The following is a 23,669-nucleotide window of genomic DNA, read 5'->3' as shown; positions in this document are numbered from 1 at the left end:
CTCGCTCAGTTGAGAAGGTAGCAAGATCATCATGCAGATGCGATCTCCCTAATCCTATGAGATAGTTCTCATCTCATTCATCACAGAGCAGCCTTCATTTGCTAAAACAGTGCTTAAATCAGGAATGATACAAATCATATAACAAAAGCAGATAAGCTGATCATTGGTTTGAGTAGCATGGATTATTTCCCATAGTGTTTGCTCCCAATACATACTTGCTAGGAAAGTGCACACAAGAACCTGTTCTGAGATTGTATTATAGGCTTATCCATCAAACTGAACACAACTACGTATTGTGGCCTGCCAAGTGCTTGACGACCACTTTTTAAGTCCCAGGCAGTGAGTAGAATCAGAGCCTTGGATCCTGAGAAGTGCCAGCAGAAAGGGGTTGATTGAAGGTGAATATCCTGCCCCACCTCCCTCCGGCAGTTCCCTGTGTTTCCTGAAAAGCCTCTCCTGAGGTTTGAAGGACCCTCCTCAATGGGGTACACTGAGGACACAGGGCTGAGAGGGGAGCGAGCATCTTGAAATTGGGCAAAGTCACCTTCTGTGAGTGGGAGCTCCTGCTCTTGGAGGATGCCGTTGCCCATTGCCCAATTCTCAGGGATCCCCCTTAGCCCCCTGTGCCACTGCTCACCCCATTCAGAACTATTTTCTGATCCTCAGGAGAAGCTTTGGGAAAGATTCAGGGGGCTACCAGGGGGAGGAAGGGGTCAAAAGGTCCCCTTCCATCGGTGCCATTCATGGCTAATGGACTGTTTAACTTGGTAGGTTGCAAGTTTGTAAGTTTGCTGTACTATATAATTCATAGGTAATTTTGTATTAGTCAAAGTTATAGTAGAGGACTCTTTCTTTGGAATTCAATCATTATTCAACCCAATAGCTTTCACTTCTCTCTGAGTCTCTGAACTCCTAGCCTCAGTTTACCCAGGATAGCTGTACACATAAATACCTTGTAGATTACCCATCCCATTTAGTACCTCTTTGTTCACACAACCAAAACCTTGGAAGAGTAGTAAAGCAAGCTTCTCATTCATCCGTAGTGTGTTTAGAGGACAAATGTCTGTTTTATGTAGACTTGAATCGAACCTTTCTGTTCAGCATTTGTTTCGGCATTTTCCTTGGGGGCATAAAAGTGACACACCCCCCCGAAGTGGGAGTAGGCAATACTAATGTAATTAGTAATTACATTACTAATTTAAATCTTCAGGTGTATGGGGATGGGGTGAGGTGGGGTGGGGGGATAGTAAGACTTACCTTGGTTATAAAAGGTGATAGAGGGGGAGGTTGGGTTTGTTTGTTTCTTGACATTTGAAAAAAAGCTTCACAGCCACAATGCAGGGCTCTCTGCAGCCTGCCAGCTGCCTTTCTAGGTCCAGAATGCATTCCCCAAGTGCATTTTGGATCCGGAAATTAAGCTGGCAGGCTGCAAGAGGTTTTATTTTTTTGCTGCTGCAGGCAATCACATAGCTTATTTTCAATTGTCCAGGGGGAAAAAAAGAAGTCTGCCATCTCATATAAGGTAAGCCTTGCCCCCTCTCTCACACGCACCCATGCACGCACACACAAATATTTCTATGAAGTTTACTCACAGCCCCAAAAGCAGTTTATGAGTCCCAAATGGTTCTGCAGAAGTGTGTGTGTGTGTGTATGTGTGTGTGATTTTCAGGAAAACAGAAGGGGGTGCATCCAAAGCAGATCACAAAGCAGAGAAATGGGTTCTCAGGATGCAAAACTTAATAGAAAGCCCAATGTGTTTCCACCTTTCTCTTATTTTTAGGCCTTCTTTAGACAGTAGAGAAAACACACGTACTGGCATTGCCAGTAGATTGACACAGGAGGCAAATTTTCGCTGTGAAAAATATTCTGTGGACTTTTTTCTCTACCCCTTAAGAAGGCTTAAAAATAAGAAAAAGGCCAAAACGCTTTGGGCTTCCTATAATAAATTTATTTTTGCATCCTGAAAACCTGTTTCTCTTCTTTATGGTTTTCAGAACACTTTTTGTTTTGTGTTAGTGATTGTAAGGTGGTTCTAAGCTGCATAATGTAAACTGAAATTTAGAGATTAACACAAGAACAGAAGGAGAGAACAAGAGTAAAATCACTCTGGCCATACTTTAATTATGCAGAAACTGGCATATTTGAAATGTTCCTTAGAATACAAACCAAAATATAAAGAATAATTTCTTATCTTTCAATGTAATCTATAGATAGTCATTTTCTAATTGTGATCGGGGACTGACAGTAGGTACGCTTCACCTTCATACCATACCTGGACTTCCTGGACTGTGTGTACAATCTAGATGGTCCTAGATTAGTGATTTGTCACTGAAGCAGACTTGTTCAAATGTGTGCAAGGCTTTCTTCTACTTATGGAGGCTTCTCTGTTAACTTCAAAGATAAGTTCAGCTCTCTAAACATAAAACTGCATAGGCAGGGCTGCCTGTCCCAAAGAAGTCAAATGGAAAGCCTGTTCATACAAGAGCCTTCGGTGTAGATTAGAGTACATGCAGGGATCTTTATTGGTGTGTGTGTTTAATATTTCAGTTACGAGAACACTGGCTAAGTAATTCTTCATTGGCAAAACATGAACGTTAAACAGCGTTTATGGTTTTTATTTTATTTTCAATAGCAAAATGTGGTGGTATGCTGATGAACATGGCTGGAGTGATCTTGAGTCCAGGTTTCCCAGGAAACTATCCTAGTAATCTAGGCTGCACATGGAAGATTGTTTTGCCTGTTGGATATGGTAAGAATCCTGTTACAAGAATAATTCAGCTCATCCATAGCTCTTTCAATTTACCTGGGAGCAATTTGACTTCCAAAATCATGACATCCTTATTTTTTAGCTTTGTACAGTGCCGTGGGCACATTTGTGGAGAGGTGATCAATCAATCTGTAACAGTAATATTTAATGATATCTCTGATTTTATGGACTTCTTTATCTATTCAACATACTTTTTAGCAGAAACGTTAAAGCTCGATGAGACTTCCAGGGTGACTGCAGGCCATTCTCTGAGTGCAGGCAGGGGGAGAGCAGGGGCTTGGGGGTGCAAGCAGGGGTGGTTCTGCCAGATTTCCAGATGGAATCAGATGCTCGTACCATCCCTACTCCTCACGAAGGAGTTATCCATTCCCCAAGCTCTGTCAGCAGCCCCCACAATATTGGACGTGCTCACTAGTACTGGGTGTAGAAAAGGGCTGGATCTGGGAAGAAAACGTTACCTTTAGAAGAAGCCTTATTTATAAAATTGTTCTTCCTTGTTCTGAACAGCTTATGTTGGTATGATGGCCTGAAAGAAAATGCTAACATCTAATTTAATTATGCGTGTCCTTTCTCAGTCCTCTAAAGAGAGGCCATGCCAATTCACTTTGCATTTATTATTATTATTATTATTATTGCATTTATACCCCGCCTTTCTTCCTCTCGCAAGGAACCCAAGGCGGCTTACATTATCCTCCTCTTCTCCATTTCATCCTCACAACAACAACCCTGTGAGGTGGGTTGGGCTGAGAGTCTGTGACTGGCCCAAAGTCACCCAGTGAGCTTCCATGGCCGAGTGGGGACTAGAACCCGGATCTCCCAGCTCCCAGTCCAACACTCTTGCACATTTCTTGCCCTCCCCACTTCCAGTGTGTTTATGTGTCATCTATACATTATTCATGAAGGGTAAATAATTAGGTTATATTTTTATATCACAAACTAGATTGAAAAGTTCTGAGCAGTTCTTTTCCAAATAATTTCATTGATACCTTGAACTTGTTTACAACTTTTTCTTGTACTCATTAGCAGCTGTGACTTTAAGGAAAGCATCTTAGGGTAAATAATGGTCAGGATAATGTGATGGTCATGGGTAAATGTTCCATAAAAGAAAGTTAAAACTCTGAAATAAAACAGAAAAATATTTTTTTTCGCTATAAATAGTGGATTACGACATTTGGCTAATTAAAAATTGCCTGTTGTTAAACACTTAGCTAGGTATTCATTTCTTTTTCTGTATTAACAGCTTTCTTTCATTACATAGCTTTATGTAATATAATATACTAAGTAAAGACAATATTCTATGCCAAGCTAATTAGTTAAGTTAATCAGTTTGCTATAATAAATCCTGCTATAATGCCATGTTCTTAATAATTAGTTTTTTTTAATGTATTGCTTGTCTTTTAGGGATTTGTATATAGTTTTGACACTAATTAGTTTGTGGATAATAGAAATACTACTTGGTATGGTTATAAAATTAATCTATGTTGTAAGATGGACTCCTGTTGCTATATATTACAAAATTACTTGTCTACTGACCGTGATGAGGGATCCAACTTGCACAACTCAAGAGACTTGGATTCTAATGTTCATTTAGTGAAGGCTACATAGTTCTGTTAAAGGCACAGGGCTTTCCCACCTCCCCCTTATTTCTGCACCTCCTGGAAAATCCATTCCCGGTGATTAGGGGGACTCTCTGGAATATCATGGTGCAGAAGGCTGGGGCAAATTCAAGGCCCTCCTTTGAGCTTACAGATTTTTCTCACACAACTACAGCTAGGGATCCAAACACACATTCCTATTCTAAAACTACCCTATTGTAAAAAGAAAAATGTACAGCAACCCTAAACATTTTGTATCGGATCTATAGAAACAGCCATGGAAGGGGTTTGCAAGAGATCCAGCTGGTGGGTTGCAGAGGCTGCTGAATTTGCTGCCGAAATTAATGCTGCTGAATTTGCCACTGAAATTTGGTGGTGTCAGCAAAAAAATCCGCATTTGCACTTTAAATTAATGCATGTAGTATACCTTGTTTTAATATAAAATCATGCTCCCCTAGGCTTCAGGATCATGATTTTGCATTAAAGCAAAGAGTGTGTTTCCCTTGCACCTCGTTTAAGGTGAAAATACAGCTTTTTTCTCTCCGCCAAATTTAGTGGCAATTGAATGGAGGTGATTTTGGGGGATGCATCCCCCGCTGGGCAGATATTGGCCCACAGTACCTATGAAGTTACCCACCCCTACTTTAAAGGAAAAACAGATTTTCTGCTACTGTTGCACCACTAAATTATGAAGGGTGGAATTGGCCCCCAACCCTCTGGAAGTTGCTTGCTTCTGGTTTAGAGGAAGAAAATAAAAGACATAGTGCTGAAGTGAGTACTTGTGTTCCCCTTACTCTTGAACAAAGGATCTCACTTCCTGGTTAGTTGTAGATACTTGGAAAAGTACAGTGAGCACAAGCTACCCTCTGGTCTCCCAGCTTGGGGAAAACCTCAGGCACTTAATGGACAGAGAAAATTGCAACTTTTAAAAATATATATTCCTCTCGCCTATTGTGTCCAGATGAACAAATGAACTATTTATAATTAAATGTGTAAGGAACCAACAACACGAACTGACACCTGATTGCTCTATTTTATGTTGCTCTCTTTTATTAATGTCTGTCTATTTAGCTTCGATCGTATGTAAATATTGTTTACGTTATAGAAATTGCAATTAAAATGTTTCAATATGAAAAATAAAAACGCTGCCCTTACACTCCTGAGTACCATATTGTCTGGAAACAGCCAATGGATGATATACCCAATGGTAGGCCAATACAATTAGTACTTGCAGTGATGAGGGGGAGTCTGAACAGAGGCCCAGCCATTATTAGGGACCCCTGACCCTGAGCCAAAACAAGCTGAAGCTTAGGTAATGCATGGCCAGCCTAAATTGGAGTGCCATGTCTGCCCCAACTGATAGATCTGTATGAGCTTTGGACAGCCAGTCTTGCCTGCCTCATCTCTCTGAGGGGATGAAGGCAAAATCCCCACACCACCAGCACAAGGCGGGCAGGAAGCACTGTTCTGAATACTTCAATATCTATTTTTTAGACATTATTTTATGACCCTGAGTGTCAAATAAAATTCCTGCATATTAAAGAGGCACAACACGCCTATTTTGAGATTTTAAAACCTGATCAATATCCTGTTGAGATCACATCTTGCCAAACGCATCCCCCTTAAATACAAGGTACAATCATTTTAATAAGCTGTTAATGCTTACAGTCCATAATCTATTTCTAGTACTGAAATGGGCCTTGGGGGTGGGGGCTGATAGCCATGATTAGGGAAGGCAGAGAATTTCTCCCCGAAACTTGTTCGGGGGGCTGACTGCGTTGGCGCTCGGCCCCCCGAAGTTTCGGGGAGAAATTCTCTGCCTTCCCTAATCATGGCTATCAGGGACATTAAGATCTTTCCTGTATAGTTCTTCTGTGTATTCTTTCCACCTCTTCTTAATCTCATCTGCTTCTGTTAGGTCCCTGCCTTCTTTGTCCTTTATCATGCCCGTCTTTGCACAAAACGTTCCCTTGAGATCTCCAATTTTCTTGAAGAGATCTCTAGTCTTTCCCATTCTGTTGTTTTCCTCGATTTCTTTGCATTGTTCATTTAAGAAGGCCTTCTTGTCTCTCCTTGCTATTCTGTGGAACTCTGCATTCAGTTGGATATATCTTCTCCTTTCTCCCTTGCTTTTCGCTTCCCTTCTTTCCTCAGCTACTTGTAAAGCCTCATCAGACAGCCACTTGGCTTTCTTGCATTTCTTTTTCTTTGGGATAGATTTCGTTGCTGCCTCCTGAACAGTGTTACGGACCTCCGTCCATAGTTCCTCAGGCACTCTGTCTATCAGGTCTAATCCCTGAAATCTATTCCTCACCTCCACTGTATATTCATAAGGGATATGATTTAGGTCATACCTGAATGGTTTAGTGGTTTTCCCTACGTTCTTCAATTTAAGCCAAAATTTTGCAACAAGAAGCTCATGATCTGAGCCACAGTCAGCTCCAGGTCTTGTTTTGACTTACTGTATAGAGCTTCTCCATCTTTGGCTGCAAAGGACATAATCAATCTGATTTCGATATTGACCATCTGGTGATGTCCATGTGTAGAGTCGTCTCTTGTGCTGTTGGAAAAGAGTGTTTGCTATGATCAGCCTGTTCTCTTGGCAAAACTCTATTAGCTTTTGTCCTGCTTCATTTTGTACACCAAGGCCATGCCTGCCTGTTATCCCAGTGATTTCTTGACTTCCTACTTTAGCATTCCAATCCCCTATGATGAAGAGGACATCTTTTTTTGGTGTTAGTTCTAGAAGGTGTTGTAGGTCTTCATAGAATTGATCAACCTCAGCTTCTTCGGCATCAGTGGTTGGGGCATAGAATTGTATTACTGTGATGTTGAATGGTTTGCCTTGGATTCGTACTGAGATCATTCTATCATTTTTAAGATTGTACCCCAGTACTGCTTTTCCCGCCCTTTTGTTGACTATGAGTGCTACTCCATTTCTTCTAAGGGATTCTTGCCCACAATAGTAGATATGATGGTCACCTGAATTAAATTCGCCCATGCCTGTCCATTTTAGTTTGCTGATTCCCAAGATGTCGATGTTCAATCTTGCCATCTCATGTTTGACCACCTCCAGCTTACCTTGATTCATTGATCTGACATTCCAGGTTCCTAAACAATATTGTTCTTTACAGCATCGGATTTTCTTTTCACCACCAGACACATCCACAGCTGAGTGTCCTTTCGGCTTTGGCCCAGCCGCTTCACTCTTTCTGGCGCTACTTGGAAATACCCTCTGCTCTTCCCCAGTAGTATATTGGACACCTTCCGACCTGAGGGGCTCATCTTCCGGCGTCATATCTTTTAGCCTTGTGATATGTTCCATGGGGTTTTCTTGGCAAGAATACTGGAGTGGGTTGCCATTTCCTTCTCCAGTGGACCACATTTTGTCAGAACTCTCTGCCATGACCTGTCCGTCTTGGGTGGCCCTGCACGGCATAGCTTATGGCTTCACTGAGTTACGCAAGCCCCTTCGCCACAACAAGGCAGTGATCCATGAAGGGGGCTGGGTTTCTAGTGCAGGCTTTTAAGCACAAAGCCAGCTGGACCCCACCCAGAGCAGTGCTGCAGTAATCAGAGCTCCTGGTCCTGAGCCCTACTCCTGAGGAGTCCCTTTATCCCAAGGAGATCTGTTCTGGAGGCGAGCACTCCTTCACACAGGAGCCCTGGTGGCCTGTCGCTTGAGGTGACAATGTTCCCTGGTATCAGGGGGTGGCTCAGCCTCTGCCTCAGAGACAAAGTCCCTTTCTCCTGACAGGGATGTCCCTGCAACCACCTCCCCTGAGGGCTCAGGCTCCTGTGCGTCTGGTGGCAGTCCCTGGTCTGGGGCGCCCTGAGCTTCTGGGGCCTGTAGCTCCTCCTCTGAGGAAGACTCCTCCAGTCCAGGCATGAAAAATATACAGTTATAGCTTGATCATTCCAATCAAGGGTGGGGGGATGGTCACTATGAACCAGTAAAAAGTAAAACTTAGAAAAGTTGGTGAAAGAGTTAACACCTGTAAGATACAAAGCCCCTGATTGGAATCTTCAGTTAGCCATAGACTGGTGACTTGAGGCTAGCTCTACCTTTCAATGCACCCTCTGCCTTCTCCTGTAATATGGGGCTCATAATACTAGCCTACATTCTGAGAGTGCTTTAAGGATTACTGAGACAATACCTGTGAAGCACTTTGACCAGTGTGCATGGCTTTGTTGCTGTGCTTGTTCACATGTATTTCTGATATTTATAGTTTTAATACAGTACTTTATAGTTAATAAATTCGTATTAATCATTTCTATTGCCTATGCTATCTAAATATGTACAGGTTAATATACAGATGAAAAGCTCTTTTATAAAGGATAATTTAAGCTGCCCTCTTTAGCTTGACTGTGACTTCCATCTCAATGTGTTTGATCACTTCCAATAGTACATTGGGTTTCTAACTAACCAGGATTCCAAACTGTAATCCAGATTTGGAGGGGGGTCGTTTTATCTCTTTACTTCTTTATATATATACTAAAAGGAGCTAAAATATGGCAAACATTTGTTTATTATTATTATTATCATTATTACTGCTGCTGTTGTTGTTTTTCCATATAGGAGCTCATATACAATTTCTGAACTTCTCCACTGAAGCTAACCATGACTTCCTTGAAATTCAGAATGGTCCTTATCACACCAGTTCTATGATTGGCCAATTTAGTGGAACAGACCTTCCACCGTCTTTATTAAGCACCACACATGAAACTCTCATCCATTTTTATAGTGATCATTCAGAAAATAGGCAAGGATTTAAACTTGCATATCAAGGTGAGCAATCGATGATATAACCTTTATCTTAACACCTTCAGTAACTAAAGGGTTGATTTCTCTTGCATGAACCTGCCCGGGCATTAAGAACATTCTGTAAGGTAATTGGTTTTTTAAAAAAATATTGGAATTTGCTCTGCTGTACTACTGATTTTTTTTTCTTTTGTAGTTTCTATTTGTATTTTGTTTAATGAAGTCTGCTTTAAAAAAAAAAGAAGTCCTTTAGAGGGGCAAATACAGTTTTCAAATAAGTTTATACAATTATTTATGATGGGATAATTGAAGAACTATCTAAAACATTTGCTATAAGATTACTTTGTAAATGCTTTATTAGTTAAAATAGAAGTTTTATGTATACTATGATGTATTTCAGAATTTCCAGCACTAGAAATGTTTTTCTTTAATGTGTTAATTTAGCTGTGCACTGAAGGCCCGATGATTGGAAAGGAAATTAAGTGCTCTTGCAGTACAATGCAGTACATGTCTACTCAGATGTAGGGATGAGTTAAAAGGGACTCTCAGGTAATTGTGTATAGGATGGCAGCCATAGCTTTCTCTGATTTGTGGCCAGTATTTGTATGAATGTAGTACATTTCAGAGGATAGGTATACTATTGGGTGAAGGTGGAAATAAATGTAACAAATATTGCTAAGATCTTCATAATTCCCTATCTAGAGCTTTGTATGTTCCCTGAGGCATTCACAAACTGCCACTTTAAATGGATTTTCCCATTCAGCCTCTTGCATATGTGACGTTGTTCTTTCCATTGACGTGGATGGGGAGAATTGTCCAATAATGTAGGAGTATTCAGCAGGCACACTGCAGCTTTCCTGTCCACATGGAATCATTGGATCAGGATAACTGCTGGCTGTTTTTTCGGCTTTTGATGAAAGACAATCACAGTATGAAACAAAGCCTTCTGAATGAGGGCAGTGTCATGTTTTCTAAAACCTCATTTTACTTCAATTTTATATGACATTACTACAGGATACAAATTAGTATAGAATGTCAGTTGTCTCAGAATTAAATAAATGGCTATTGGAGCTGCTCAGAATGGTATCTGAGTAGAAGGTATTACAGCTCTGCTGATAGAAAAAAATGCTGTTAGGGAACATAAAAATTACAACTGTGTTAGATATATGGTGATGTAGACATATGTGGCTTTTATTATGTGAAGAAAGGTGAATACTATAGTTTTTTTGTACAACAACAACCCTCCCTCAAAATTATTTACCTTTCATACCTAGTTCATAAAAACGTAACAGTTTCCATTTGAAAAATTGCTTACCATCTATGGGCATCTCTACACCAGCCTAAAATCCTACGTTTAAAATGGGGCTTTCTGCTAGGGAAGTCGCGGGAGTCCAGTTGGGGCTCGAAGCCCAGTGAGAAGTTGCCGGTTCAGCCCCCCAGACACCAGCTTGCAGAACTGCACTCTTGCCCAACTCACGGCATGCTGAGTCAGGCAAAAGCTCGAGCGCCTGCTCCCTCAGCAAGGAGGTGGGAAGAAGGCAGCGCCTCTCCTCCTTCCCCCATCCTTTCTACAGCAGCAGTGGCATGGGAGAGGCTGGTCATTTTCCGTAAGTTTTCCTGGGACCTGGCCTTACGGAAAATGACCAGCTTGTCCCTTGCTGCTGTGGCAGGTTGGCGGGAGGGGGGAGAAGGAGGCACCTATCCTCTTCTCCCCCCCCAACCTGCTAGAGGCCAGGGAGAGAGGCTAGGGGCTGGCTGCACTGAGGCCCCTCTTTCCAGTGCCAGCCTTTTGACAGCCGGCGCTTGGAAAAGGAGCAGCTCATGGGCAGGCGGGGTGAGCAAGGAAGCTTGTTGAGCAGGCCCGGGCTGCGTGAGCTGTGGCGGGGGGCAGCTCGTCAAGCTCCCCTGTCCCGGACAGAGATGGGCTCGTCCATCCTTACTTTCTGCTTCCATTTTAAATGCAGGATCACAATGATTCCCTTTTTCACCCACTTCCTTCCCCCCCTTTCCCCCTTTTCCTCTCCATATCAGAGTCTTCCATTATCTTTCATTGATCTCACTCACGTTCTTGCCACTTTTCCTCTTTTTACGGAAAGAACTCAAGCAGAACACAACAGGGTAATCTGATAGCTCATTATCTGCAATCTATTTAAAAATGGAACAAGGGAATTTAGTGCAGGAGACCCCTTGGAGGTTCACGGCATCATGTAAAGAGCCCACAGACTTCTGTGAAGGAGCAATCTCAGTTGCAGGATGAAAGCTCCATGTGAAAAAAGCCTAAGTGTGTGTGTGGGTGGGGGAGCAGCAAGCCACAACAAGTTATCTATAAAGCAATTCTAGCAGCAGTGATGGAGAGATCCAAAGGTGGAGGAAATGCCAGAAAGGAGAGAGGAGTAGTGTATAATTGCCTTCCTTTCCTTTATGGGCTTTTCCCCTTGCTTAAATTCTTTCCTTCCCATTGATGCCAATGGGAGAGAAATGAACTATGCCAGCTCCAGAGCTGACATAGTTTTCTCCCCCACCATTCCATCAACATGTTGGAGGCACAGGAAATACCCCCCATCCAACTGCCCTCTGTGGATGGATCTCTCTTTGCCTTCATATGGGGAGATTTCAAAAATCCTATGGCCAATGGAACATCCCCCAAGGAACCAAAGGATTGTAGCCTTAATGAAACAACAAATTGTCCAATGTGTTTTTATGGAAACCTTCCTCTGGGGCACTTAAAGAACTCAGTTCAAACAACAATATAATTCCAAAGAGTCTTCTTTGGAAGAAGTAAGGGAGAGGGAATCCTCCAGAAAAGTCTCTAAAAGTTTTTCCCTTGATAAAGACCCGTATCGAAATGTGCTGGGAATTGAATTGGTGCTGCTGTTCCTTTTTTTAATTTTGATTTCCAGCCTTACAGCTGTTTTTTTTAATCCCTATTAGTGCTGTTGTAGATTTCAAAAATCCTATGCCCCATGGAACATCCTCCCAGGAACCAAAGGAGTATAGCCTTAATGAAACAACAAATGTGTTTTGCCCAATGTGTTTTGATGGAAACCTTCCTCTGGGGCACTTAAAGAGCTCAATTCAAACAACAATATAGTTCAAACAACAATATAAAAATATAATACTGATTAAATGTAACATAGATCAGCACTAATTATAATCAGACACACCCTATTCAAAAGTCTTATAAAACATGCTTTGGTGAAATTAGCCCTTAACCTGTCCTAATCATAAAACAAACCAACATCAGTCACATCTTATACACTTGTTCTTCACTACAGGAATAAAGCTGACAAACCGCTTATTTGCAAAAACCACCACCGTTACAATTGTAAACCCCCTCGCTATGCATACATTCCTAAAAGAAAATATAATTGGCAACAAATAGCACTATATTTTCTTTTAGGCATTTATGCATAGAGGGCTTTATAATTATAACAGTAGTGATTCTGCAGTGAGTTCTAGTGGATCAAACTAAGATCCTTCTAGTTCAGCCTTCTGGTCCCACAGTGGCTAGCCAACTACCTTTGAGATGCCCACAAGCAGGACATGAAGGCAATACCCCCCAGCAACTGGTATTCAGTGACATTCTGCCTCTGAACTTGGAGTTTCCATATAGCGATCATTAGTGGTAGTAGTAGCAGCAGCCACTGAGAGCAGCCACTGAAATTCCTCCATGAATTTGTCTAATCTACTTTTAAAGCCATCAAAGCTAGAGATGATCATGTCTTGGTGCACAGAACTGGCAGACAGCTTGGCCATTACTGTGCTAGAGTATGATAGGCTTTGATTAGCCTGTACTGCCAGACACCTCTGTGGATGCTGTGAAAAAAATGCCTGTTGGAGAGCCTTTATGGCAAGGAGAGAATTTATGCAGTTTATGCCAGTTTATTGAGTTCTTTTTGGCACTTAAGGAAATGCAGCAAAACACAGAGAAAAACCTTCCACTGATTTATCCAATATGTGAATGGTTTGTATTGTGCCACAAGACCGTATAGCAGTGATTTGTAAGTCAGGTGGTGAATTTCCAACTCTGATCATGATTTATATATTATAGGCCTAATTAACAAGTCATGAAGCTATCTATAAATCATGGCGCTCATTTTTTTTATCACAGCAGTGATTTATAAGTCATATCATTCAGCTGATTTATATACCATGTCTTCAATTTCTATGCCTTTACAGAGGTCAAAGCTGTGATTGGGTGATGTGCCTGTCCCAATACAGCATTGCTAGCTAGATGAAAGCTGAATAAACTGGAGATACTGTTTTAGTAACAGAACGGGAGGGAGGGAGACATCAAGTTAATATGTTCTTATCAGAGAAAAGGGGACAGTAGCAAAGCAAACCCCAACCCTGTAGCAATAAAGACATATCAGATAACTGTTATGCTTGTATGAATACATGCTGTATATTAGAAGGGAAACCATTTAAACAGAAGCATATTACTCTAAAATTTTAGAGTTACATAGTGAATATATGAAATGCATTAAAATAGCTCCAGTTGGATAGCACCCAGTAGGGTACATAGAAATCTTGTCTTCCAAGACCTTTACTGTGCACTATAAATCACTGCTGTTTAATATGAGGGATGATCTGAAAAGTGCTAAATGTGCTTCATGATGTGTAAGAGCCATAGCCTTTGCCAAGAGGAAAAACATGTGCTGGATACATGCAATATAAAATGTAGGAAGATATGCTCAGAGCTTCTGTTCCTGGTGATTATGAGGGACAAACTAGGTGGTGTGAGTAATGCATTCTAACAATGCATTTTTATGCAAAATCATAATATTTAGAAAGATTAGTCAAAATCAGTCATGGAAAAATTCTGAAGTGTTGTCTGCTGAATCTGGAGGGTACTGGAACTGAGACCCTTGGAAATTTACTGTGACAGAATTTTGGTTTCTCCTCACAAGGATCTTACAAGACCCTAGTCCAGTTTTAAATTATTTGCTATAGAAGGGAAGTGTGTGTGTGTGATTCAAAGAAATAGTTAGTGAACGATCTGTTATCTACTTGAAGTGAATAGCAGCAATATCCTATACATCTCACCTCCATACAATTCTTGCATCACATCCTTGAACCTTAAAAGGCACTTTGGGGTTGTTGTTTTTATGTCATTTCACTGACGCAGCAGTTGGTATAGTCCACTCTTGGCAATGCCTTCCAAGACCTAATAGTTTTCTAGGCCCTTTGGTTCCATCTCCTACTCCTCACCTTTGTATGCCTTTATATTCTTCCAAACTGGGACATCCTCTCCCAGTTTGGCAGTCAAGTTTTCCAACTATGCCACTTGGCCAACAATGCCACTCTGGATTCCTTTGTCCTTCAGAGCTATCTAGGCCTGAAACTTTAAGCACTAGTAATAATCAAACAGAAGGCCCTAGATTTAGTGCCAAGGCTTACTTGGAAAGAAGCACACACGATATTGGAGGTAGGTGTTAAGTTTAAGTTTACAAAGGAAACTTGAGTTTATTTACAAATCTAGGATTGTGTTTGGAAACAATACTTAAGGCAGAAAATAAAAAAAGTTACCCAAACCTGTCTATATGTATCTAAGCATAGGACTTCAAATAGGGCAGGGCCCAAAATGTGATACTGAGAGTCACAAGTCAAAAGCAAGATGGAGATGAAACCAAACAAAAACAAAGACAAGGGGCAGCCATAGCCCTGCTTGCTTTATACTCAAGAGCCTTTGAAAAATGTAGGGGTGGACGAAAGTCACTTACCTGTCCTCGAAGCTTGTTCACGGTGGAGAGGAGGCGCTTCGCTGCTCCCCCCGCGAAGTTCAGGCCGGGGGGGGGAGGCTTCCCGCCTTGCCCGGCCAAAATTCAGGCCAGGGAGGAGGCTTCCCGCCTCGCCCGGCCGAAATTCAGGCCGGGGAGGAGGCTCCTCGCCTCGCCCGGCCGCAAACTCAAAAGTTTTTTTTAAAAAAAAAAACACGCCCCCATGATAGGCTACGTGACAATTAACGTAGCCTATCATGGCTAGATTTGCAAAGTCAGCCGTGATAGGCTACGTCAATCGTCACGTAGCCTATCACGGGTGACTTTAAAAAAAAGAAAAAAAAAGCGCGTACGGATAATGGCGGCCCCCATAGGGAGCCGCCATTCCCGTTCCTTATTTGGTCGCTGTAGTCTACAGACTACAGCAACCAAATAAGGAACGGGAATGGCGGCTCCCTATGGTGGCCGCCATTATCCGTACGCGCTTTTTTTTTCTTTTTTTTAAAGTCACCCGTGATAGGCTACGTGACGATTGACGTAGCCTATCACAGCTGACTTTGCAAATCTAGCCGTGATAGGCTACGTTAATTGTCACGTAGCCTATAACAGGGGTGTTTTTTTTTTTCTTTGATTGGAATCGGCGGCAGCAGCCGGTCAAAAGACCAGCTGCCGCTCCCATCCCGAACGAACACCCACCGAACCGCCGGCCGGACCTGCCGCCGGGAGGGACATTCGCCAAAGGTAAATCCTGTCCCGGGGGGGTGCGAGGAGCAGGGGGGTGCAGAGAATTTCTCCCCGAAACTTGTTCGGGGGGCTGAACACGTTGGCACTCGGCCCCCCGAAGTTTCGGGGAGAAATTCTCCGCCATCCCTAGAAAAATGTGAGGTGAGCCTTCTTAGCCAATCACTAGCTGGCTGAATAGTGTTCCTAGGCTTTCATGTGGGGTGAGGGTAGGGATGTCGGAGAATTTCTCCACGAATCTCTGGGAGGCCGAATGCCAACGCATTCGGCCCCCCGAAATTGGTGGAGAAACGGTCCGCCACCCCCCTTCCACCCCCCCAGGATGGGACTTAACTTGGCCGAATGTCCCTGGCGGCGGCGGCTCCTGGTGGCGGTTCGGCGGCAGTTTGGCGGCGGCCGGTCTTCTGACTGGCTGCCGCCGCTGCCATTTCCAAGTGTAAAAAAACCCACACAACAACAAACGTGATAGGCTACATAAAGATTTACGTAGCCTATCATGGCTAGATTTTCAAAAAACACCGTGATAGGCTACGTAAATCTTTACGTAGCCTATCATGGCTGACTTTGGGGAAAAAAAAAAAAAGCGCGTACGCAAATGGCGGTGCCCTTATTTTCACTGTAGTCTATGTAAATGTCTACGTAGACTACACGTGCCCAAATAAGGAACACAAATGGCGGTGCCCATGGATGCCACCATTTGCGTATGCCCTTTCCCCCCCCCCCCAAAGTCAGCCATGATAGGCTACGTAAAGATTTATGTAGCCTATCACGGCTGACTGCAGGGACGCAAACGGTGGTGGCTACGGCCGCCACCATTTGCGACCCGGCAGGAGCAGAGGATTTGCAGCCGGAGGGACGAGGCGCCTCCCCCCCAGCCAGAATTTCAGTGGGAAGGAACGGAGCACCTCCCCCCCACCGCGAAGCAAGCTGCAGGACCAGGTAAGGGACTTTCGTCCATCCCTAGGTGAGGGGAGTTCTTACAGCAACCCAGTTGAAATCATTCAGTCTAATTGGCAAGAGGTCTCCCCCTTGAAGGGCCTTGAGACCAGAATGGAATGAGATAATGCACGTAGGTGGTTTAACGAGTGTGTGCAGGCCCATCTTTGCAAACTGGACTTTTAACTGGCAACTAGAATACAAAAAGAAGATAGATTTCTTGACAAGGGTTATTGATTAATTCACCAAGCCATATGTTGCATGCAGGGTTAAGGATTCACTAGTCCTGCTTCCACTTGTTGAAAAAAAAAAAACTGGCCCATGCATGATCAGGATGTCAAATGACACAGCTATTTTGTATTAAATATGTCATGTGAATCCATTGTGAAATTATGAAATTAAGATTTGTTGAGTTAACTGATTTGTATTTGCTTTGTTCTTTTATTCTGCATGTTCTAATGGTCTGAAATAAACTTGGCAAATTCCAGAAAACCTCTTAAATTAAGACCTCTTAATTTTAAATATTTTTTTGTGGGAGGAGAACATTGCTTTTCACAATTTTTGTCTTTTTTTCCAGCTTATGAATTACAAAATTGCCCAGATCCTCCTCCTTTTTTCAATGGATATATAATCAATTCTGATTATAGTGTGGGCCAGTCAATATCTTTTGAGTGCTATCCTGGATACGTATTGATTGGTCATTCTGTTCTCACTTGCCACCATGGGATCAACAGGAACTGGAACTATCCTTTTCCAAAGTGTGAAGGTAAGTTTCACTAATGGTAACTGTTTTTGAATTCTAAGATTTCCTCACAATCTGTCTAGGAGACAGAAGAGGCAGCAATTCCATTAGAGGTGCCGCAATCCCTACAACAGTTTGATTTGTAATGGGGTTCAACAAGGTATTTCTCTTCAGAATTGGGAAATAGCTTAACTTATTCCAAGCCTGAATAGGGATATACAAAAATTCCATTCTGCTTTGGTTTTGACTCGAATTTGCCTTGAATGCAAGCAAATTTTTGGAGAAAAGCTCTCATGTTCCTGAACTTGCAATTAAAAAAATGTCCATACTTTACTGTGTGCTTTTAAAAATACAAATCTTTCAAAAATTTGTGTTCTCATGACGCGGGAGACCCATTCCCACTCCATCCGACTAGATTGTTTCTCTTCTTTGAACATGTGAGAGACAGTGTGGTGTAGTGGCAAGAGTGTTGGACTAGGAGCTGGGAGATCCGGGTTCTAGTCCCCATTCGGCCATGGAAGCTCACTGGGTGACTTTGGGCCAGTCACACACTCTCAGCCGAACCCACCTCACAGGGTTGTTGTTGTGAGGATAAAAGGGAGAGGAGGAGGGTAATGTAAGCCGCCTTGGGTTCCTTGCAAGAGGAAAAAAGGCGGGGTATAAATGCAATGAATGAATGCATGAATGTGAGCCTATGACTTGCCCAACCAAGAGAGAAAATAGGAGCTATATGGACAGATCCCATTCAGCAACAGATGTATGAATCCCAGCTGAGTGTTTTGGGTATATGGGTTGTAGTCCCTGAAACATATCTCAAACCAAGTAACACAAAGTGGTACAGTAAAATATATATTTATTGCTCAAACAGTATTAAAGAATAACACATCTTTGAAATGATGAACTAGCAAAACACATTACTAAATAAAATGCAATAAGGATGATTAGAAGCATAATAGAAATAGTGGCTAGCATATTTCTTAGTAAAATTAAAGTTCTATACCTCTTAACCAACGAAGCCATCATTAAAGTCTTATAGTTAGCTATCTGGCAAACATGATTAGCAGAGCTTAGGTAATCATGGTTGGTAGGCTTCTCATTCTGCCAGGATCTCTCTGGGCAACCAGATTAAATCCTTTCTTTTTATAACTCCTATGTTGATGACCTCATCCTAAGTTTCGGACCTGGTCATACCACTACTCTCATATCTAGTTCTTTTATCTTAAACACACATCTGTGCATCTTGACCTTTTGGACTTAGTCATACAGAGCCATCGTGGTGTAGGGGCTAAAGTGTTGGACTGGGAGTCGGCAGATCTGGGTTCTAGTCCTGACTCAGCCATGGAAGCTCATTGGGTGGTTTTGGGGCAATCACAGACTCTCAGCCCAACCTACCTCACAGGGTTGTTGTTGTAAGGATAAAAGGGAGAGGAGGAGGAGGATTATGTACACTACCTTGGGTTCCTTAAGGAGGAAAATAGGTGGGATATAAATGTAATGAATGAATGAATAAATACGTTTTATTCATGACTTCAGTAGGGCCTCTCTCTAATGTCGGTGGGTTTACCACTGATACCAGTAACACCTTAATGAAGGTATCCCTTCTAAGCTAAGCCTCTTTCTGCTTGCAATACTTAACCAACCCACTAGTGGTAAGTTTCCTTGCCCCATTGCCAAGCATACATTCCAGTAGTCATAGTTATCTCATAATACACACAGAACTAATCACATCTATTACTCATCACTTACAGTTAGATGCACAGATCATTATGAATAGCACTCCTGTGAAATACAAGGAATTCTTATCAACAATACATGCTACATTCATACTCTGTGACATCCACACTTTATGGGGGAAAGTGAGCATTTCAGCATGCACTTTCAAAAATGCATTCCAAAATGTGCACTTTCCCCATTTGAACAAAAAGAAAAACAGGAGCGAGGTGACCAAGCTTTGAAGTGGAACTCTGAGAACCTCAATGAATTTGAGCCTCACTGATTCTCCCACCCCTAAGATTAAACTCTGTTACACACCATATGACACCATTCGGAGCATAAAGTGTACTAGTCCCTCTCTTCTCTGCCCACCCAACTGTCAGCCTCAAAATCCCCTTCTTTTCACCCAGCCTGTATCCTTTGAAAATGTAGATTTCCCTGGCCTTTGACTATAGCATGCCCAGAAGGCAACCTGGGTTACTGCAATAGAGCCCTTTGGGTGTTGGAGGAAGAAAAACTCCTTTCCTGTTATTTCTTCTTCCCATCCATAGCCACATAGGTGAGTTGAAGAGAGGGGAGGCAATCTGGATGCTCTCAGAAGGAAGGAGGGGAGGGGTTTTGCAGGCACATGGATGCGAGGGAAGACAGGAGGAGGTGTTTTCTTCTCCAGTTTGGATTTTTTAAAATTAAGCATCATAATCCTTCACCTTGTATTTTTAGTCAACTGTTCGGAGCTGCCAGTGTTTGTAATCCAAGCCTAGAAATGAAGAACTTCAGTGTCTTTTCTACCTATCGCATTAAATGTGTTGCAGAATTGCAATCTTTTAACTTCATAAATAAGTAGGGAACACATTGGGAGATCCATTTCTAGATTTTCTGCAAGGTTCTTTTTTTAGAATAAAAGAATCCGCAAGTGGTCACTAGATGAGACCAAGGGTGGCCCATACATGGTCCACATGCCCCCCCCCTTCCTCCAGTGTGGCTCTGGTGCACTAAAATGCAGTGGCAAAAGAACAGAGTTGAAAACAAGCTAAATTTGTCCTTTTGAGTCTTCACTGGTGGCAAACAACCTTTATTTATTTATTTATTTGCTGCTGTGCTGCCAAATTTCAGTGGTGCAGGAGCGGCAGGAATGTGAGGGGGATCGGGGGGGGTAGAAAGTAGTTCCCACGCTCCCAAAGTTGCCCACCACTGGATTAGGGCTATGTTACTGGGTAGTGAATATTTAACCATTGTAGGTTTTTCCTCATGGGGAAATTTATATCAGGAATATGGCACAGCGGTGAAGTAGGTTTCCATGCACATATCCCCAACTGGCTGAAGAACTGCCCCCACAAAAGCATCCTAAGCACACAATGCCCCTCTTTGATCCAACGGCCAGGGATATTCACACAGACCCTCCCAATGCTTATCTGTTTGGGAGAAAGAGCAGCAAGCAAGATTCAGCCCCCCGCTCCACCAAACAGCTGATCTGCAGGATGTTAGCAGTTTTCAAAGAGTCCTGTGTTCTATTAATTGCTTGCAATGATTATTCAAATATCTTTCATAGTTCATAATGTTGGTTGGCCTGCCCTTCATGCACCTGCATATATAAATTTAGAAACCTAAACTATGCTGCCTTATTTATATTTTAAATCTAGCTTAAAACTCAGCTACTTATATTTCAGTCCTGTTGCTCTGAATTACCTCAAATTACTTTGAAATTTCACACATTATACATAGAGAAAAAGAGAAAATTATTCTGTGCCTTGCCTAGAATTCAAATTAATTATACTGAAATGCTATAATTAAAATAACTTCCTAACATCCATAAATGGGTATTCTGGAAAAGAGCAAAACAGCTAAAATGACCAATATCATCTCACTTTGTCATGCAAAAAAGCCAGATGGGAACCTGCAAACTGAATTGCATCTTGCCTAGATATAATAGTGGCTATATTAATTATTTGCAATGTGCTTTTTAAGTCTATGAATAAAATAATTCAAGGGCTCCTTCCCCCAGTAAGCCAATAGATTTCTTTTATGCATTAATTTGAATGCATAATTGTTCAATTATTACACATTTACCAGCCCCCTATCAATTTCCCTCATGTAATGTATGAGGTGTTAAGCACCACAAAGAAATTATCTTATAGAAGTTTTCCCTTGCAGCAATATTCCTATATTGTTTTATCTTGATTACATTATCATTTAAAATAAAATAAATTGGTCCCTCATTTTTGCATTTAAGGGGTTGGACTGCTATCGCATTATATATATCCAAAGGAAGGCACATATCTCAAATTTATATAAAATGAAACCTATGAGTTGTAAATGAAACTAGACACATATAGCAACCAAGAGTGCAACCAAGAGCGCAGTCCTATGAATTGCTCTGTTGATAGACAGAAGGTTATGAGATCAGAACCCCGTCTATCCAAACTTTGCTGGCAAGAGCCAGGCAAGAGAGGAGGAGGTTGGAGGCTTTTACAGCTTTCCACTCCTCCAGTTTTGAGAAAGATGGACCTATCGGCTTGTCTAGCTTCCCTCAGGGTTGGATAGGGACCCACAGAGCCCCAAAGCAGTTCTGATTCTCAGGAAGAGATAGAAACCATGGGGGACGAACCCACGCGCTGTTCAGAGGCGCCGCCGGAGGGAGAGCCCCTCCCTGATCACATTCCTGAGAGTGGTAGTGACCCTGGCAGGCAGGGGGAGGGACAATTGGAGCTTCGGGATGCTAGGCGCTGGCGCAGGGACAAGCAGGAGATGGAGGGTGCCGAGAGGAGGCACTCAGCCCACTTGGCGCAACGTCAACAGCTACGCCCTGATGCCCCATGTGAAAGGGGTGGACTTTCGCCTCCTATTCCTTAAGTTCAGAGGCTTCCCGCCTTTTCCCTCCAAACAGAGACCAACTGATTCACTAAGGCTAGAAACCTCTGTTAGGAAGCTCTCTTAAGTTTCCCTCGTTAGGCTCAGGCAATTAGCATCTGTAAGCGTCATTAGGTTGAATGGAAATAAAGCCTTGGAAAAGAGCCCTGTTGTCTGTGTGTTGATTCTGGCTACTTGAGGATTTCAGAAGGCAGCAAGGGCGCTCCTATGGGTAGGGGCAGGTGATAAAGAGGCTTCTGGAACTTGCGGATCCACAGCTCTCATTCTCCCACCCTGTCCATAGGAATGCTACCTTTCCACCTTCCCTGACCTCTTTGAAGGTTGCTGATCTTGGAAAGAGGAGCTGCTGCAGAGCTTTCCATCACAGTAGGGATGGCAGAGGATTCCGCCATGGACTCCGGGGAGGGCAGATTCTTAGAATCCACCCCCCTGGAGTCCATGGTGGAACGGACCACCCCACCCTGCCACCCCACGAAGTTCGACCTAGCCAGATCCTACCTGGCACTAGGGATGTCAGAGAATTTCACCACGAATCTCAGGGAGGCCGAATGCCAGCGCATTCAGCCCCCCGAAATTGGTGGCAAAACAGTCTACCCCCCCGGGACGGGACTTACCTTGGGCGAATCCTCCTGGTGGCGGTGGCTCTGGTGGCGGTTCGGCGGTGGCAGCTGTGGCGGCCGGTCTTCCAACCGGCTGCCACCGCCGCCATTTCCAATAAAAAAACAAAAACAAACGCGATAGGCTACATAAAGATTTACGTAGCCTATCACGGCTAGATTTTAAAAAAAATACCGTGATAGGCTACGTAAACATATCACGGCTGATTTAAAGGGAAAAAAAATGTGAGTACGCAAATGAGCGTCGCCATTTGTGTTCCTTATTTTGACACGTCTTAGTCTACGTAAACATTTACATAGACTAAGACAGCAAAAATAAGGGGAACGCAAATAGCGTAGATGCTACGCTATTTGCATTCCCCTTATTTTCGCCATAGTCTACGTAAATGTTTACGTAGACTAAGACGTGTCAAAATAAGGAACGCAAATGGCAGCGCCCATGGGCGCTGCCATTTGCATACACGCATTTTTTTTCTTTCTTTTAAATCAGCTGTGATAGGCTACGTAAACATTTACGTAGCCTATCACGGCTGACTGCAGGGATGCAAACAGGCCGCCTCCATTTGCGCACCCAGCCGGCCAGGATTCGGGGGGGGAGGGATGGAGAGCCTCCCCCCCCGGCCAGAATTTCGGGGGGGAGGGACGGAGCACCTCCCCCCCACCTCGAATCAAATTTTGTTAAAGGTAAGTCACTTTCGTACATCCCTACCTGGCACTGCTGGGTCTAGGTCCAGCCGGGTCCATCTGCCGTGATCTTCAGACACAAATGGCGTCTGGTGTAGCAGACACCATTTGCATCCCTTTGCCTTACCGGTAAACTAATGGAAAAGAGCAGGGACGCAAATGGCGTCCGCTATTCCATTTGCGTCCCTTTGCCTTACCATGATAGGCTACGTAAATCTTTAAACTAGGGTTGTGCATTACTTCAGCCCAAGTTAAAAAACACTAGGGTTGTGCACTACTTCGACCCAAACCACAAACCCCATAGCAGATTGGGGTGATTTGGGCTGAAGCAGTCCAGTTCCAGAGTGGATTGGAAGTAGCCTGAAGCGGCCACCCAAAGCACTTGGGGCCACTCTGGGCAGCCACCCACCCAGCTGTGTGAGCCCCCTGCTCTTTAACTAGGCCCATGAGGAGTGCCCGCAGCCATCACCATCTTGGAGGGAATGACCATGGTGACTCTTCTTTGAGTGAGTAAATGGTGCATA

General features: G+C 43.0%; 1 protein-coding gene across 1 annotated transcript in view; it reads left to right on the top strand.

Moving 5' to 3' along the window:
- The window catches only part of CSMD1 (CUB and Sushi multiple domains 1), a 1,446,416-nt gene that overhangs the window by 1,269,081 nt on the left and 153,666 nt on the right, over positions 1–23,669 (top strand). Inside the window, exons 40-42 of the mRNA XM_084811779.1 lie at positions 2,633–2,749; positions 8,942–9,151; positions 17,099–17,287. Coding sequence (XP_084667905.1) covers positions 2,633–2,749; positions 8,942–9,151; positions 17,099–17,287 — 516 coding nt within the window. The remainder of the gene's footprint in view (positions 1–2,632; positions 2,750–8,941; positions 9,152–17,098; positions 17,288–23,669) is intronic.

This window comes from Heloderma suspectum, chromosome 1 (genome assembly GCF_057233095.1).
Source record: "Heloderma suspectum isolate Gila_16-S chromosome 1, 16-S_ref, whole genome shotgun sequence".
Taxonomy (NCBI): domain Eukaryota; kingdom Metazoa; phylum Chordata; class Lepidosauria; order Squamata; family Helodermatidae; genus Heloderma; species Heloderma suspectum.
This window is presented reverse-complemented; position numbering and strand designations above follow the sequence as displayed.